Source organism: Pituophis catenifer, unplaced genomic scaffold (assembly GCF_029215685.1).
Source record: "Pituophis catenifer annectens isolate HBS135680 unplaced genomic scaffold, rPitCat1.0.hap2 SCAF_8, whole genome shotgun sequence".
Lineage (NCBI taxonomy): Eukaryota > Metazoa > Chordata > Lepidosauria > Squamata > Colubridae > Pituophis > Pituophis catenifer.
In genome coordinates, this window is record NW_027256888.1 from 81221779 (window position 1) to 81240355 (window position 18577).

The 18577-nt window shown below is 46.2% G+C and overlaps 1 protein-coding gene across 1 annotated transcript in view; it reads left to right on the plus strand.

Moving 5' to 3' along the window:
- Positions 1-18577, plus strand: part of ATRN (attractin) — a 208776-nt gene that overhangs the window by 104881 nt on the left and 85318 nt on the right. The window contains 5 exon segments of the mRNA XM_070949103.1: positions 2529-2622; positions 6546-6598; positions 10577-10671; positions 11877-11955; positions 15250-15407. Coding sequence (XP_070805204.1) covers positions 2529-2622; positions 6546-6598; positions 10577-10671; positions 11877-11955; positions 15250-15407 — 479 coding nt within the window.

Here is an 18577-nt window from a genome sequence, read left to right on the forward strand (position 1 = left end):
CCTCTCTCTCTCAGTAAGTCAAAACCCCCAAAATCATCCCCTCACTCCTCAGTCGATCACCTGCTCCAATCAACTGCCATCCGATCTCGAGACCTTACTCCGACCACTCCTTCTCCAGATGCAGGATCGCCCTGACCTTGACCAACAGGAAGAATGCTATTACGTCTACAGACAACCCCTCTACTAAATCCCCCCTCCTACCCCCCCTCTCTCTCTCTCTGTGTGTGTGTGTGTGTGTGTGTCTCTGTCTCTCTCTCTCTCTGCCCCTCTCTCCTTCTGTCTGTCTGTCTCTCTCCCCCTCTCTCTGTCTCTCTTTCTGTCTGTCTGTCTGCCCCTCTCTCTTGTCTCTCTCTCTCCCTTCCTCTCTCTCTCTGTGTCTCTGTCTCTCTGTGTCTCTGTCTCTCTCTGCCCCTCCCTCCTCCTGTCTCTCTCTCTGTCTCTCTTTCTCTCTCCCCTTTCTCTCTGCCTCTCTCTGTCTGTCTGTCTCTGTCTCTCTCTGTCTCTCTCCCCCTCTCTGTCTCTCTCTGTCTCTGTGTGTTTGTCTCCCTCTCTTCCTCCCTCTCTCCCTCCCTCTCTGTCTCTCTGTCTCTCTCTCTCTGTTTCTGTGTCTCTCTCTTTCTCTCTCTCCCCCCTCTCTCTGTCTCCCCCTCTCTCTGTCTCACTGTCTCTGTCTCTCTGCCCCTCTCTCTCCTTCTGTCTCTCCCCCTCTCTCTCTCAGTAAGTCAAAACCCCCAAAATCATCCCCTCACTCCTCAGTCGATCACCTGCTCCAATCAACTGCCATCCGATCTCGAGACCTTACTCCGACCACTCCTTCTCCAGATGCAGGATCGCCCTGACCTTGACCAACAGGAAGAATGCTATTACGTCTACAGACAACCCCTCTACTAAATCCCCCCTCCTTCTCCCTCTCCCTCTCTCTCTCTCTCTCTCTCTCTCTCTCTCTCTCTCTCTCTGTGTGTGTGTGTGTGTGTCTGTCTATCTCTCTCTCTGCCCCTCTCTCCTTCTGTCTGTCTCTCTCTCTCCCCCTCTCTCTGTCTCTCTTTCTGTCTGTCTGTCTCTGTCTGCCCCTCTCTCCTGTCTCTCTCTCCCTCCCTCTCTCTCTCTGTGTCTCTGTCTCTCTCTGTGTCTCTGTCTCTCTCTGCCCCTCCCTCCTTCTGTCTGTCTCTGTCTCTCTGTCTCTCCTCCCCTCTCTGTCTCTGTGTGTTTGTCTCCCTCTCTCCCTCCCTCTCTCCCTCCCTCTCTGTCTCTCTCTGTTTCTGTGTTTCTCTCTTTCTCTCTCCCCCCCCCCCTCTCTCTGTCTGTCTGTCTGTGGTGGGAAGAAGGCAAAGTGCCTTCTTCCCACCACATGCTCTGAACCCTCTCAAGCTAGTCAAGCTATTCTCCAAAGCCCCTGAAGGCAGGAGAAGAAGCAATGGGTGGAAACTAATCAAGGAGAGAAGCAACTTAGAACTAAGGAGAAATTTCCTGACAGTGAGAACAATTAATCAGTGGAACAGCTTGCCACCAGAAGTTGTGAATGCTCCAACACTGGAAGTTTTTAAGAAGAGATTGGACAACCATTTGTCTGAAGTGGTGTAGGGTTTCCTGCCTAGGAAGGGGGTTGGACTAGAAGACCTCCAAGGTCCCTTCCAACTCTGTTTATTCTAATATTCTTTTTTTTTTTTAATTTGATTTATATGCCGCCCTTCTCCGGAGACTCAGGGCGGCTTACAATGCGCTAAGCAATAGCCTTCATACTTTTGTATATTTATACAAAGTCAGCTTATTGCCCCCACAAACTGGGTCCTCATTTCACCTAGCTTAGAAAGGATGGAAGGCTGAGTCAACCTTGAGCCTGGTGAGATTCGAACTTACAGTAATTGCAGGCAGCTGGTCTTAATAACAGGGTGCCTTAGAGCACTGTACTACCAAGGCTTCTAATATCTCGGTTGCCTTTTCCCATTCAGATCTGGGTTGCTAAACGTGCCCATCCCGCGTTTTCCTGCATTTCTGCTTAAGAGGAGAAACACCCTGTCTTTTCTACAGGTAGTCCTCGACTTGCAACAGTTCCTGTAGTAACCGTTCAAAGTTACAACGGCACTGAAAAAAGGGACTTGCGACTTTTTCACCTTTACGACCGTTGCGTTGTCCCTGGGGTCACATGATCAAAATTCAGACCCTTGGCAACTGACCCACGTTAATGATGGTTGCAGTGTCCCGGGGGAATCACGCGATCCCCTTTTGGGACCTCCTGACAAGCAAAGTCAACGGGGGAGCCAGATCCCCCTTAACAACTGTGGTGCTCCGCTTAACAACTGCGGCAGGAAAAGGTCGCAAAACGGGGCGGAACTCACCTAGCTACCGTCTGGCTTAGCGACAAAAATGTCGGGGCTCAATTGTGGTCGTAAGTTGAGGACTCTCCTCCGCATTGCCGGAGAAAATCCGGAAAAGCTCTCCGCCTGCCTGATTTGCGTGAAACTTAACTGACTCCTTTACGAAAAAAAATTTGCATTGATTTTTGTGGGAAATGCCTTTTTCTCTTCCAGCCTGCAAGTGCAACGGCCACGCTTCCATCTGCAACACCAACACCGGGAAATGTTTCTGCACAACCAAAGGGATCAAAGGAGAAGAATGCCAACTGTGAGTGCCATTCTTGGAAAACACTTGGGTAGCCCCTGACTCTGTGCCCGTCTGCCCTTGGTGATCTGAGGGCCAATAAAGGGGAATATTTAGCTGTGGGATGAAATGAGGGTCTCCTTGGTGCTCTCCGAGCTTGGTTGGCTTTTTTTTTTTCTTTTGCAGACGTTTCATGACCCAGCTAGGTTACATCATCAGTTCTAGAAGGGAGTAGGGTGCGGGAGGAGGAGGAGGACTGTAGGGTTCTTGGTGCTCTCTGAGCTTGGTTGTTTTTTTTAGCAAACGTTTCATGACCCAACTAGGTTACATCATCAGTTCTAGAAGGGAGTAGGGCAGTGATGGCTAACCTTTTTCCCGTCGTGTGCCAAAAGCGAGGGTAGCACGGGAGGGTTGCGCGCGAGCGTGCCCACATCCATAATTCAGTGCCCCCGCGCATGTGCGCACGACCCCTCCACACTCCCAGTTTTGTCACGCGACAACGAAAAGGTTACCGGTGGGCCCGGTAGGCCTGTTTTTTCGCCCTCCCCAGGCTCCAGAGGCTTTCTTGGAGCCTGGACAGGGCAAAAATGGCCTTCCCCACCTCCCCAGAGGCCCTCCGGAGGCCGGAAACAGCTCGTTTCCCAGCTTCCAGTGGGCCTGAAAGGCCCGAAAATCAGCTGGCTGGCGCGCATGTGCACGCTGGAGCTCAGTTAGGGCAACGCTTATGTGTCCACAGATATGGCTCCGTGTGCCACTTGTGGCATGTGTGCCATAGGTTCGCCATCACAGGAGTAGGGTGTGGGGGGAGGAGGAGGACTGTAGGGTCCTTAGTGCTCTCTGAGCTTGGTTGTTTTTTTTAGCAGACGTTTCATGACCCAACTAGGTTATATCATCAGTGCTACAGTAACAGTACAGTAATCAATAACACCGATAGCACTGATGGCATTACCTAGTTGCATCATGAAATGCCTGCAAGAAAACAGCCAAGCTCAGATAGCATCACAGTCCTCCTCCTCCTCCTTTAACCTCCCCACTTCTCCTTTTTTTTCCACTCTGCAAACCCCACTCCCTTCTAGCACTGATGTTGTTACCTACTTTGGCTAACGAAAGATCTGTGAGAAAATAAGCAAGCTGAGAGATCTCAAGATTCCAAAACGCCACCTGGATAAACGTATGGCCAACTATCACCCCCAACTTTTCAAACAAGAAAGCAGACCAGGCATCGGGTATGCCTACCGAAGTTTAATAATAATAATAATAATAAAAAAGGACCAGCAGTGATATGATAGCAGCCTTCCAATATTTGAAGGGCTGTCACAGAGGGTTATTTAATCCGCTTTATAGCTTCCTCTACCCTTAGAAGAAATTGTGTATTTTTTCATATCCACAGGACACCTCCTGAAATGCAAGGGAACAGGGTGGATGTGCTGTGACTGTCAAGATACGGCAGTCGTTGTGTGCACCATAAGCTGCTGCTAAGGGAACTGGCCACGTTTAGCCTAATGAAGAGAAGGACTAGGGGGGACCTGATAGCAGTTTTCCAGTATTTGAGGGGCTATAGGAGAGAGGAAGGGGGTCAACCTATTATCCAAAGCACCAGAAGGCAGGAGGAGAAGCAACGGACAGACGCTAATCAAGGAGAGAAGCAACTTAGAACAAAGGAGAAATTTCCTGACAGTTAGAACAATTAACCAGTGGAACAGCTTGCCACCAGAAGTTGTGGGTGCTCCAACACTGGAAGTTTTTAAGAAGAGACTGGACAACCATTTGTCTGATATAGTTATAGCCACTTGTCTAACATTCTACAGGGTCTCCTGCTTGAGCAGAGGGTTGGACTAGAAGACTTCCAAGGTCCCTTCCAACTTTGTTATTCTGCACCAGGACAGACCCCAGTGGTTACAGAGGCCCTGTTTTTTAAAAAAGTTGATTGCGCAATCTCCTTATCGCCTGCCAGAGTTAACACAGGTAGCCTCCGAAGTTATTTGCGCGTTGTACGACTTTCATGGCGAAATTCTGCATCTTCCTTCACCCTAAAGTAAATTGACGGGAAATCCCAGAAGGATCGGATCAGCCTAGCTGTGCCGTGCGAGTGATTTTGCTTCAGCCGAAAGATCAGTCCCTTCCCTGCTCATACAACACAGAATCGTTAGGACTGGAAGGCACCTCAGAGGTCATCTAGTCCAACCCCTCTTGCTCAAGGCAGGAGACCTTATACCGTCCTGGTTAAATGGTTGTTCAGGCTATTTTTTGAAAACCTCCTAAGCACCCATCGCTGCTCCCTTTCCTAAGTTCCGTTTTGTCGTGGCCTGTCGGCCGCCAACACCTCCAGCAGCCGAATCGGATGAGGAGGCAGGGTGGGAGTCAGGGTTAGCATCAGGGTCACCGAGGGGGAAGAGGGAATGGAGGTGGCAGAGAGAGAGAGACAGAGGAGGAGCCTGAGCCGTCCGTCAGCCCCCAGATGGAGAGTCAACAGCCCCCAGGTCTGGAGGTGGCTGATGAGGAAGAGGAGGAACAGCTGGGTCCAGTGCCTGATGCACAGAAGGCAAGAGGAGAGGAGAACAGTGGAAATGTATGGGCCGGTCCTTGGGACAGAAGAGCCATTGCTGCTAGCAAAACCCCACCCTAGCTCTGGAGATAAAAGGCAGGGGGCGGAGATGAATAGATGTGGCAGACAACTATTCGTCTCCCTGCCAGACGGACTTGTTAGCCTGCGGTGAGAGAGCAACTTTTTGCCGGGGCTGCCGGCATTCCTAATAAAGGAATAATTGAGTTAGCTTCAGAGGGTTGGTCGTGTTTGGGGAGCTGGGTGAGAAGGCCTTTCGTAATTCAAGAGTTTTTCGGGACAGGCGTGGAAAAGCGTTCTTCCTTTTCGCCCAACCTCGCTTCCTACCCGGCCTTCGTCGTTCTCCCGTTTGGTGAGGGATCGAAATATAGCCAGCGCAGGATTCATTGCACTTCTGCAGCTAAATTTCATGAGATAATATTGTATTATGTCAGCTTCCCTAACGGTAACCAAGAAAACGGGGTTCTCCCGAAGGCTTTGTTGCAAGAAAACAACAGGTAGCAGAATGAGAACTGGATACGCTTGTGCAGAGGTCTTCAAACTTGGCCACTTTAAGACTGGTGGACTTCGACTCCCAGAATTCTCCAGCCAGCATAGCTATGCTGGCTGGAGAATTCTGGGAGTCGAAGTCCACCAGTCTTAAAGCGGCCAAGTTTGAAGACCTCTGTGCTTGTGTGTTTATGTGTGTGTTTAGACAGCTCCCGCTCAATCAAGGCAGTCCTCGCCTTACAACTGTTTGTTTAGTGATTGTTCGAAGTTACGACAGCACAGAAAAAAAGCGACTTACAACTGTTTTTCCCAGTTTCGACGGTTGCTGCATCCCGATGGTCATGTAGTCGAAATTCAGACGCTTGGCAACTGACTCGTATTTATGACGGGGTGCATGTGACCCCCGACCATGGCGGAAGGAGGCCAGATTCGCTTAACGACCACATGATTCACTGAACAACTGCAGTGATCCGCTTACCATGTTTCCGCGAAAATAAGACCCTGTCTTATATTTTTTTGAACCCTGAAATAAGCGCTTGGCCTTATTGCCATGCGCTCAAAAGCCCGATTGGGCTTATTATCAGAGGATGTCTTATTTTGGGGGAAACAGGGTAACAACTGTGGCAAGAAGGCGGGGCGAAACTCACTTAACGACTGCCTTGCTTAGCAATGGAAATGTTGCGGGGGGGGGGGTGTAAGCCAGGGACTTCCTGTATCAGGAAGTCCTTGGCTTTTATCTACTTTTATCTACTTGGCTTTTATCTACTTCCAAAAAAACTCTGCTGCTATTCCAGATTGTTCCTGGGACGTACAAATCAAGTAGAGAAATAAAAGTTTCGTGTAGAGGAAAGAATTACGACCAGAGGCCAATTCTTTTAATGCTTTTTTCCTCCAGGTGTGAAGTCGAGAATCGATACCAGGGTAACCCTCTCAAAGGAACCTGCTACTGTGAGTGGAAATTACATTTCTTTGGCCTGTTTGGGATTTATAGATCAAGTGATCTAGCAGCAGACCAGGGAAGAGGCAGGAAGAGACGTGCGTTGTTGCCGTTTTGAATGTTCTCTCTCTGGAGCTTTTTGTCAAGGTCACCGAGCGAAGGTCTCTGCTAGTTCCTTTTATCTGTCTGTCTTCCTTCCTCCCTTCACCTGCTTTCAAGTAAAAGGAAGGGGATGATTGTTTTTATTCTGGGTATGTTGGGTTTTTTATTTTTATAAAATAACACTCAGACACTGAGAGGGAGTGGGCGGCCATATAAATTTTTATAGATATTTAGATAGATATGAGAGAGAGAGAGAGAGAGAGAGAGAGAGAGAGAGAGAGAGAGAGATATTGATTTAGATACATAGATATAGGTAGACAGACAGACAGACAGACAGACAGACAGACAGACAGATAGATATTTAGATGATGGGTGGAGGGAGGGAGGGAGGGAGGGAAATTTGGATATTTAGATAGATAAACAGATATTTGGATGAATGGATAGATATTTAGATAGGTAGATATTTGGATGGATGGATGGAAAGGGATGGATGGATGGATGGATGGATATTTGGATATTTAGATAGATATTTGGATGGATGGATGGATGGAAAGATGGATGGATATTTGGATATTTAGATAGATGATGGATGGATGGATGGATGGATGGATGGATGGATGGGTGGATATTTATATATTTAGATAGATGGATATTTAGATAGATGGATAGATCAATGGATGGGTGGATGAATGGATGGATGGAAAGGTGGATGGATATTTGGATATTTAGATAGATGATGGATGGATATTTAGATATTTAGATATTTAGATAGATGGATATTTAGATAGATGGATAGATCAATGGATCGATGGATAGATAGATAGATATTTAGATGGATGGATAGATGGATATTTGGATATTTAGATAGATATTTAGATAGATGGATAGATGGTTGGATAGATGGTTGGATAGATGGGTAGATGGATGGATGGATGGATGGATGGATGAATATTTGGATATTTAGATATTTAGATAGAAAGACATTTGGATGGATGGATGAATAGACATTTAGATAGATAGATATTTAGATAGATAGATAGATAGATAATGATAGAAATGACAGACAGATAGGTTATGTTCACTGTAATCCTTGAAGTGCGGATGGAGCTCCAATAGATTAATATCTTCTCCCCAATACAAAGATATTTATTAAGAGATGGTAAAATTGTTGGCGGCGGGACGGGGGGGGGGGATTTTTGTGTGCAATTTTTGTCCCGGCAAGGCCCAGGCAAAGATGTAAGTTGTCATCCGGCACATTCTAGATTGGTGTTTCTTCAACTGTGGCAACTTGAAGATAGAATAGAATAGAATTCTTTATTGGCCAAGTGTGATTGGACACGCAAGGAATTTGTCTTGGTGCATACGCTCTCGGAGTTCATAAAAAGAAAAGATACGTTCATCAAGAATCATAAGGTACAACACTTGAGTTGAAGTTGAAGTCCGCACATCTTCAAGTTGCCATGGTAGAAGAAACATCAGTCTAGACCTAAACCTTTCACTGTGGAAAATGTCTCCCTCATGCAAAGCTCTTCAGCTGCTTTCAATCTTAAGTGACAGGATCTCCTCTGATGATCTTGGTGATCAACTACAACTCATTGACTTAACAACGGTTTGTTTAGTGACTGGTTAGAACAGCACTTAGAAAAGCGACGTACGACCATTTTTCACATTGCAGCATCCCCTTCGGTCACGTGATCGAAATTCAGGTGCTTGGCAACTGATTCATATTTATGACGGTCACGTGATCCCCTTTTGCGACCTTCTGACAAGCAAAGTCAACGGGGAAAGACAGATTCACTTAACAACCATAAGTTTCTCACTTATGAACTGCAGCGGTTCGCTTAAAGAAAGGTTGTAAAATCGGGCGAAATTCGCTGAACAACTGTCTCGCTTAACAATGGAAATTTTGGGCTCAGTTGTGGTCGTAAGTCGAGGACTACATGTAGCTCTAAAAACTGGAGGCAAATTTGGCAGGATTCCTTCTCCCAAGGAGGTTTAGGCCTCGGTCAACACCGCACAACGCCTGCAAACCCAGTTTAAGAGTTTCCAAACTGTAGGCAAATTGAACACAGATTGAACATTTTTTAAATCAGAAGGCTCTTAAAAGTAAAACAGACCAAGCCATTTCCCCCTTAACAGCGATATCTAGTGTTTTGTTTGCTCGGCCATCCTTTCGTTCCCCCTTTTTAATCTCATCCGTGCGCGCCAAACCCAATTTCCCGCGATCAAACGACACATTAAAAACCAATTAGAGGCTCAAATGGAAAGAGAACGCCAGATATAAACGGAATTTAAAAAAAAAAAAAAAGCGCTCGCCGGAGAAATTAAATGCCTGCGAAAACAAACTGGCCTTAAGGAGAAGGTGGCAATCCCAGAAATCCAGAGGATGTCCGGTCCTGATGGGGCCGAGTTCCCCCCCCAACTTCCCCCCCATCCCCCCCCCCCAAAGTCGGGCTCCATCCTTAATCGGCATTCTGTCCGTGTCTCGGATAGCATCAGCCCATGAAAAGAGATTAAACACGGTGCTCGCCGTTGCTAGATTATTGAAAGCTCTTTCAGTGGCTTTCTTCTACTAAACAGAATACAGGGGGAATCCTCAACTTACGACCGCAATCGAGCCCAACGTTTAGGTTGCTAAGCGGAACATTGGTTAAGTGAGTTTTGCCCCATATTACGACCTTTCTTGCCACAGTCGTTAAGTGAATCGTTGTCTTTGTTAAGTTAGTAACACGGTTGTCAAGTGCCTTCCCCCTTGACTTTGCTTGTAAGATGGCCGCAAAAGGAGATCACGTGACCCCGGGGACACTGCCACCGTCATAAATATGAGTCAGTTGCCAAGCCTCTGGATTTTGATCACGTGACACCACGGGGATGCTGCGACGGTCGTAAGTGTGAAAAACGGTCCTAAGTTGCTTTTTTCGGTGCCGTTATAACTTCAAGCGGTCACTAAATGAACTGTAAGTCCAGGACTACCTGTACCACCCGTTAGTGCTTTCCAGCCCTCTCTCAGGGGTTTACAGACTCAGCCTCTTGCCTCCCAACAATCTGGCTCTTCATTTTACCGACCTCAGAAGGACAGAAGGCTGAGTCAACCTTGAGCCGTTCAGGATCGAATTCCTGGCAGTTGGCAGAATTAGCCTGCGATGCTGCACTCTAACCACTGCGCCACCAGGCCTCCTCAGCAAGTTGATTTAATCTTTGTTTTATTTATTTACTGATTAAATGTTAATGCCACCGCCTATCTCTCCTACACCATGACTCTGGGCGGCTTATGGGTTATAAAACCATTAAAAAGAAGTTATTAAAAGATTAAAACAACACACAATTAGAATGTCTTAGCGCAGCCTTTAATAAGATTTTAATGTTGGTTCGTTTTAATCTTTTAATCTTTATTATTGTTGACCTGTTTCTATCGTTTGTAAGCTGCCCAGAGTGACCTTGTAGGCGAGATGGGCGGCGTGGAAATTTAATTAATTAATAAATAATTAATTAATCAATCCATCCATCCATCCGGCACTGGAAAAAAAAGTGACTTAACACCCATTTTTCACACGATGGTTGCAGCACCCCCGTGGCCACATAATAATTCAGGCACTTGGAAACGGATTCGTATTTACGACGATAGCAGTGTTCCCGGGCTGACGTGATTTCCCTTTTTGTGACCTTCTGCTGAGCAGAATCAACGGGGAAGCCAGATTCCCTTTAACTACCTTGTTCCTCACTTAACAACTGCAGTGATTCCCTTAACAAGCGGGGGCAAGAAAGATCGTCCGATGGGGAGCAACTCTCCCTTAACAACAGAAATTTGGGGCTCAGTTTGCGGTCGTAAGTCGGGGACTCCTGTTCCAAGGTATCTGCTAACTCTCTCTTGTTACGCTTCCTTGTAGATACCCTTCTCATCGACTATCAGTTCACTTTCAGTCTCTCCCAAGAAGACGACCGCTATTACACCGCAATCAATTTCGTGGCGACACCCGAAGAGGTTGGTAAGATCTGTCAACTGGGCATCGCAGTTGTTTCTTCTGTCTATTGTGTAGAAATATTAGACAACAGAATTGTGAAAGGCGGTTGGGTTTCTGATGCTATGTATTCATCTAGGTCAGTGTTTCTCAACCTTGGAAGCTTGAAGATGGGTGGACTTCAACTCCTAGAATCCCCCAGCCAGCGCTGCTGGCTGGGGGATTCTGGGAGTTGAAGTCCACCCATCTTCAAGCTACCAAGGTTGAGAAACACTGATCTAGGTAGAGTTCTGCAGAGTGATGTAAGTTTATTCCTATGGATTATAAATCACAATTTCAGAAGCGAAAGGTATGTTTTTAAACCAGAGAAGATTACAGATTAACAGAGTTGGAAGGGACCTTGTAGGTCATCTAGTCCAACCCCCCCCCCCCACCCAAGCAGGAGACCCTACACCATTTCTGACAGAGGGCAGTCCAGTCTCTTCTTGAAAGTCTCAAGTGATGGAGCTCCTACAACTTCCGAAGGCAACTTCAGTTCCATCGGTTGATTGTTCTCACTGTCAGAAAATTTCTCCTTATTTCCAGGTTGAATCTCTCCTTGATCAGTTTCCATCCATTATTCCTTCTCTGGCCTTTGGGTGCTTTGGAGAATAGCTTGACCCCCTTCCTCTCTGTGGCAGCCCCTCCAATATTGGAAGACTGCTCTCCTGTCTCCCCTGGTCCTTCTCTTCCCTAGACTAGCCAGGCCCAGTTCCTGCAACCGTTCTTCGTATGTTTTATCCTCCAGTCCCCTAGTCCTCTTTATTGCTCTTCTCTGCACTCTTTCTAGAGTCTCCACATCTTTTTTATAGTGTGGGGACCAAAACTGGATGCAGGATTCCAAGTGTGGCCTTGCAAAGGCTTTAGAGAGTGGTAGTAGTACCTCACCTGATCTTGATCGTATCCCCTCTGTGAATGCAACTTCGGATTGCATTGGCTCTTTTGGCTGCCAAAGACTGAAAGGGAATAGCCAACTGTTTTGTATAGAATAGGGGTGGGCAACTATGGCCCTTTTATGACTTGTGGACTTCAATTCCCAGAATTCCTGAGCTAACATGGCTGGCTCAGGAATTCTGGGAGTTGAAGTCCACAAGCCATAAAAGGGCCATAGTTGCCCACCCCTGGTATAGAAGTTGCCTGATGCTTAAGCCGTTAACTCCTCTTTCTCCCTTTATTTTCTCATAACCAGCAAAACAGGGACCTGGACATGTTTATCAACGCTTCGAAAAACTTCAACCTTAACATCACTTGGTCGACAAGCTTTGCAGGTGAGGAATGTTCCCCAAGGCAGGTAGGCCTCGACTTAACAACCGTTCGTTTAGTGACGGTTCAAAGTTACAAGGGCACTCCGAAAAGGGACTTACCGGTATGTCCGTTTTTCACACTTGTGACCATTTGCAGCATCCCCATGGCCAGGCGCTCAAAATTCAGATTCTTGGCAACTGACTCCTCTATTTATGACGGGTTGCAATATCCCGGGATCGTGCAATCCCCTTTCGCCATTTTCTGACTAGCAAAGTCATTGGGGAAGCCAGATTCGCTTAACAACCGTGTGACTCACTTAATGACTGCAGGGATTCACTTAACAGCTGTGGCAAGAAAAGTCATAAAATGGAGCAAAATTGACTTAACAGATGTCTCACTTAGGCTGAATTGTGGTCGTAAGTCGAGGACAGCTTGTAGAACATGCAGCTTCTTTATGTGCAAACAAAACTCTTGATCTCTCGTTGACTTGTGGATTTAATAGGATTCTATGCTGAAAAATTACATCCAGCTGGTTCTCAACTTACGACCACAACTGAGCCCAAAATTTCTGTTGCTAACAAGGCTCTCTGTGAAGGAGATAGCAATACACCAATAGCCTCCCACCGACCAGTCCGCTCCCACAGAGAGGGTCTCCTCAGGGTGCCATCAGCCAAGTTATGTCGGCTGGCGACGCCCAGGGGGAGGGCCTTCTCTGTGGGAGCCCCAGCCCTGTGGAACGAACTGCCCCCGGAAATACGTAAGATCTCCGACCTCTGTGTATTTCGCTGTGCCCTCAAGACCCTATTGTTCCGCCAGGCTGGGCTATCAACACAATAGTTTTAAATTGGGGTATTTAAATTTATTGGGGTTTTAAATTTGAGCCACTTTATTTAATTATTTTAAATTTTATATTGTTGTTTTGTCTGTGTTTTTAAATAGGCTGTACACCGCCCTGAGTCCTTCGGGAGAAGGGCGGTATAGAAATAAAATTATTATTATTATTATTATTATTATTAAGAAATAGGAATGAATGAATGAATGAATGAATGAATGAATGAATGAATGAATGAATGAGGGAGGGAGGGAGGGAGGGAAGGAAGGAAGGAAGGAAGGAAGGAAGGAAGGAAGGAAGGAAGGAAGGAAGGAAGGAAGGGGAAGGGAGAAGAAAGAGAAAGAAAGAAGGAAGAGGAAGGAAGGGAGAGAGAGAGAAAGAAAGGAAGAAAGAAAGAAAGGAAGGGAGAGACAAGAAAGAGAGAAAGAAAGAAGGAAGAGGAAAGAAGAGAGAAAGGAAGAAAGAAAGAAGGAAAGAAAGAAAGAGAGGAAGGGAGAGACAAGAAAGAGAAAGAAAGGAAAGGAAAGGAGAGAGAAAAGAAAGAAAAGAAAGAAAGAGGAAGGGAGAGACAAGAAAGAGAGAAAGAAAGGAAGAGGAAGGGAGAGAGAGAGAAAGAAAGAAAGGAAGAGGAAGGGAGAGAGAGAAAGAAGGAAGGAAGAAAGAAAGAGGAAGGGAGAGACAAGAAAGAGAGAAAGAAAGAAGGAAAGGAAAGGAGAGAGAAGAAAGGAAAGAAAGAGGAAGGGAGAGACAAGAAAGAGAGAAAGAAAGAAAGAAGAGGAAGGGGGAGAGAGAGAGAGAGAAAGAAAGAAGGAAGGAAGAAAGAAAGAAAGAAAAAGAAAGAAAGAAAGAAAGAAAGAAAGAAAGAAAGAAAGAAAGAAAGAAAGAAAGAAAGAAAGAAAGAAAGAAAGATAAAGGCATTTGTTAAGCAAATCACTGCGGTCATATAGTCATTAAGCGAATCTGGCTTCCCCCATTGACTTGTCAGAAGCTGGCTGGTAAGGTCGCAAATGGTGACCGCATGACCCCGGGAGACCCCACAACTGTCATAAAGACATGCCAGTTGCCAAGCACCCAAAATTTGATCACTTGACCATGGAGAATGTCGCAGCAGTCGTAAGTATGAGGATTGATCAAACATCCTTTTTTTTTCAGTGCCTTTATAGTCACCAAGAGAAACGTTGTAAGTTGAGGACTACCCGTACATCGATTGAGATACGTGGTTTGACTGTTTATACATCAAGGTGGCCTGAAAAATAAATAAGAATATTCATTTTATCTGATTTCCACTTCGGCTCGGTGGACATACATAACGTTAATATTTTCCACCAGTAGCGTTTGTGTAGCGGTTTACTGGTGGCAGCAAGAACTGAAAGTGGAGTCAGTTTTTCTTGCCAGATTGATGATCTGTATTAAGCACTGCAAAACAAAAAGAAGATCAGAACCTTTTAAAGCAAGAATGGGCGACTTAAGACCTCTTTATGACCTGTGGACTTCAACTCCCAGAATTCCTGAGCCAGGAATTCTGGGAGTTGAAGTCCACAAAGGGGCCTGGTTGCTCAACCTACTTTGAAATGGGCATTTTTCGCACTTAAGCATGTTCAGTTTGCTCTAACACTGAACCCTTGGCCACCTGTTCACTTTCTTAGTGGAACGGAGAAGGTTTCCTTGGAGGGTTTTCTAATCGTGTCCAGAAATGTTCCTGCTAAAATTTAAACTGTCAGCTTTCTTTTAAGACCTAAAATCAAACAAACACCGACTACCAACTGAGCAATTGAGAACATGTTTAAAATGTCAAGATTTTTTACCGTTCCTGGCTGGGATATTGCTGGAGATCGGCACACAAGGATCGGCTGTTTAGTCTACAGGTAGTCCTCGGCTTAACAACCATTCGTTTAGTGGCCGTTCAAAGTTACAAGGCACACTGAAAAAAAAAAGACTTAACAACCGTTTTCATACTTACGACCGTTGCAGCATCCTCGTAGTCACGTGATCGAACTTCAGGCGCTAGGGCAGCTGACTCGTATTTATGACGGTTGGAATGTCACGTGATCCTTTTTTGCGACCTTCTGACAAGCCAAGTCAATGGGGAAGCCAGGTTCACTTAACAACCAGGTTACTCACTTAACAAATGCAATGATTCACTTAACACCTGTGGCAAGAAAAGTCGTAAAATGGGGCAAAACTCATTTAGCAAATGTCTCACTTAGCAACATAGGTTTTGGCTTCAGTTGTGGTCATAAGTCGAGGACTACCTGTAGATAATTTGGCTTTTCTCCAGATACCGGTTATGATTGCTCACTTAGCAGTCCTCCCAGCAACCTTCAATGGTTGATGATGTTTAACAGATGTGACCGGGTCACCAGCTGTCAGTGGGGTCACTGTGATTGAGTGACAGTTTCAATCTATATCTCCAAAGGTCCTGACATTAGTGCCCTTTCTAATTCCCCTCCCCCCCCTTTTTTTTTTAATTTAAATTTCTCAAAAGCTGGTACACAGGCCGGAGAGGAGATTCCAGTGGTTTCAAAGAATCAAGTCAAGGAATACAAGGACAGCTTCTCTAACGAGAAATTTGATTTCCGCAACAATCCCAACATCACTTTCTTTGTCTACGTCAGCAACTTCACCTGGCCCATAAAAATTCAGGTGAGAAGCTCCTGTGTTTTATTTCATTACGTGTTGGTCACTAGATGTTTGAGACTGGATTTGGTGTTTTTGATTCACCTCTCGAGTCCTTCCCAAGGACCTGGGATAGGAAAACGTCGTTGTTCTGTATGATGTTGTTAAAAATGGATGGTGTTGAAGGCTGGATGGAAGCTGTTCCGAGTAGAGCTGCCTTTTGCAATTGACCGATAGGGATTTTTGTCAATGCCGATGGTGTTCATCTTACGATTCTTACTTATGTAAATCTGTAGAGATCCTCAGTCATCCAGGTCATGGTTGTCCCAAAGATGCTTTTTCAGGAGGCAACTGGACTTTCTGGTTTTTTTTCTTTGAAGATGTTTCGCTTCTCATCCAAGAAGCTTCTTCAGCTCTGACTGGATGGTGGGGAATGGAAGGTTTTATATTCCTTGCAGACAGCTGGTCATTTGCATCCTTTTAGTTAGTCATTGAAGCACTTGGAGGTTTATCTGTGTCCTCAGCATCACCTGAAGTGGTGCTAATGGTTCCTGTAGTCTCTGTTGTGACCTCGGCTTCCTGAGTCATTAAAACACAAGAGTAGTCCCAAAACCCTCTTTTATTGCAACAGCTGTGAATTACGTTCACAGTGATTCACTGTGAACGTAATTCACAGCTGAGTCCCAATTAGTTGCAAAAAGTCCTTCGGGATAATCACCAAACTTTATCTCTGCCAAAAGACCTACTTGGCAAAGCCCCACGGAGTCCAGAATCAAACAGAGATGCCGACTGGGAACAGAATTAACAACGTTGCTTTCCTGCAGAGTGCCCACGTGCCTTTGCTCCTCTTTTAAGCCTTATGGGAGGGGCCAATCACCTCCAGGCCTTACTCCCGAGTCGTCCCTTTTGTTTTAACTGTTCATGCCTTCTGGCAGCTCTGCGCATGCACGCACTAGGAACAGGCTCTCTGATGTCCGACTGTGGAGGCTCCGGAGTCCGCGCATCACTCCCAGATGGCCCTGGCCCCATCTCTGCCTCCGATGCAGAGCCCTCGTCCGGGCCTTCACCAGACTCCAGGATTGGCCCATCCTCCTCACTGTCCGACTCCGCTGCCAGCTCTGCAGCCTGCTTGCAGACCACAAGAGTCTGCAATTTTTTCTCTGGAAATCCGTTCCTACTCCCACACCATCCGAAATTGTATAGCTAAAAGCCTAGGTGGTGTACATCAGTTAAACAGACATATAAAAAAACAATCCTTGGAGCCTTGGTAGTACAGAGGTTTAAGGCACCCTGTTATTAAGCTTATTAAGACCAGCTGCCTGCAATTACTGCAGGGTTCGAATCTTGCCAAGGCTCAAGGTTGACTCAGCCTTCCATCCTTTCTAACGTAGGTAAATTGAGGACCCAGTTTGTGGGGGCAATAAGCTGACTTTGTATAAAAATATACAAAAGTATGAAGGCTATTGCTTAATGCACTGTAAGCCACCCTGAGTCTTCGGAGAAGGGCGGCATATAAATCAAATTTTTTAAAAAAATCATTATTAAATATATTTTTAAAAAATCACAAGGCTGAGCGAAAACGACAGACGATAGCAAAAAAACAATGGAGCCCTCTCAAGATCTCAGCAGACTCCCAGGCCTGATGATGGAGCCACATTTTGAGGGACTTCCAGAAAATCAATAGTGATGCAGCTAACATCACTTGTCCACACATTGTCCAGCGGCCAAGGTTGAGAAACACTGGGTCACACAAAGGAAAAAACGAAATGTTGATTCCAGGGCTGCGTTAAAACCATGTTTGTCTGCACCCAACAAACTGCTCTACACAACATGGAACATTTTCCATCCGCACCAAAGAGTAAAAAAACCCAAAACTTGTGACACTCAGATCCACTAGGTTTACTTGCTTCGGGAACTTCCTTAGGCAACCACATTTTTTTCCAGGAGTTTCCAAACTTGGCAGCTTTTAAGATTTGTGGACTTCAACTCTCAGAATTCCTCAGCCAGCTATGCTGGTGTTGTGGTCCGCCAGCAACCTGCAGAGCTGGCAGCGAAGTCAGACAGCAATGAGGCTGAGGAAGAACAGGGGCCAGTCCTGGAGGCTGGGGAAGATGAGGGCTCTGCGTCGGAGGCAGAGATGGGGCCAGGCGCAGTGGTGGGTTCCAACCGGCGTTACTACTGGTTCTCTTTGTGCATGCACTTGGTGCACGCGATCACTGCACGCATGCTCACTTCACTCGTATACACGCCAAACATACGCTCCGCGCAAGCGCGTTAGGTATCTGCCCAGCTGAGGTGCGGCAATCCACTCTGTTGCACCTATCAGCTGGGCTAAACAAGAAGAAATAAAGATAGGAATAGCGCGGGGGTGTGCAGGAGGGCCCAGCTCCCAGACAAAGAGAACCGGTTCGGTGACGTCACATCGTCACCGCTACTGGCTTGGCTGAACCGGGAGGAACGCACCACTGGGCCAGGGCCATCAGGGAGTGATGTGCAGACTTCGGAGCCTCCAGAGGCAGACAGCAGAGAGGCAGAGGAACAGGAGGAGCCTGTTCCTAGTGCACGCATGCGAAGAGCTGCCAGAAGGCAAGAGCAGCTACAGCAAAAAGGACGACTCAGGAGTAAGGCCAAGAATTGATTGGCCCCTCCCATAAGGCTTAAAAGACCAGCAACGGCTCTTTTTTTTTTTTTAATTTGATTTATATGCCGCCCTTCTCCGAAGACTCAGGGCGGCTTACAATGTGCTCTTGGGCTCTTTGTCGGAAAACAACATTGAGAGATTTGCTTCTTGTTTCACTGTATTCATTTCTTGTCGGCGTCTTCTGCTTCTGAACTTTTGCCAAGAAAAGCCTTTGGCAGTTCGCCTAATTATCCCAAGGTTGGTGATTAGACTGAAGAATTTTTGTTATGAAGAAATTGTTTTTAGTTTGGACTACTCTGAGAATGAGTTCATTCTCAGCTGTTCTGATAAAGTCTGTTTGTTTTGGAACTGTTTGCATCTAATACTACCTACTTGGGCCTGGGTCACAACAGCTGGGCAGTCCGTGACACGAACGAAGAAGGAGGAAAGCTTAGAAAAACACTGGACCCCAATCGAATGATGAAAGTGCAGGGGGTCCTCAACTTACAACCATTTGTTTAGGGACGGTTCAAGGTTACAAGGGCACTAAAAAAGGGGAGGGGGACCTTTGCAGCAT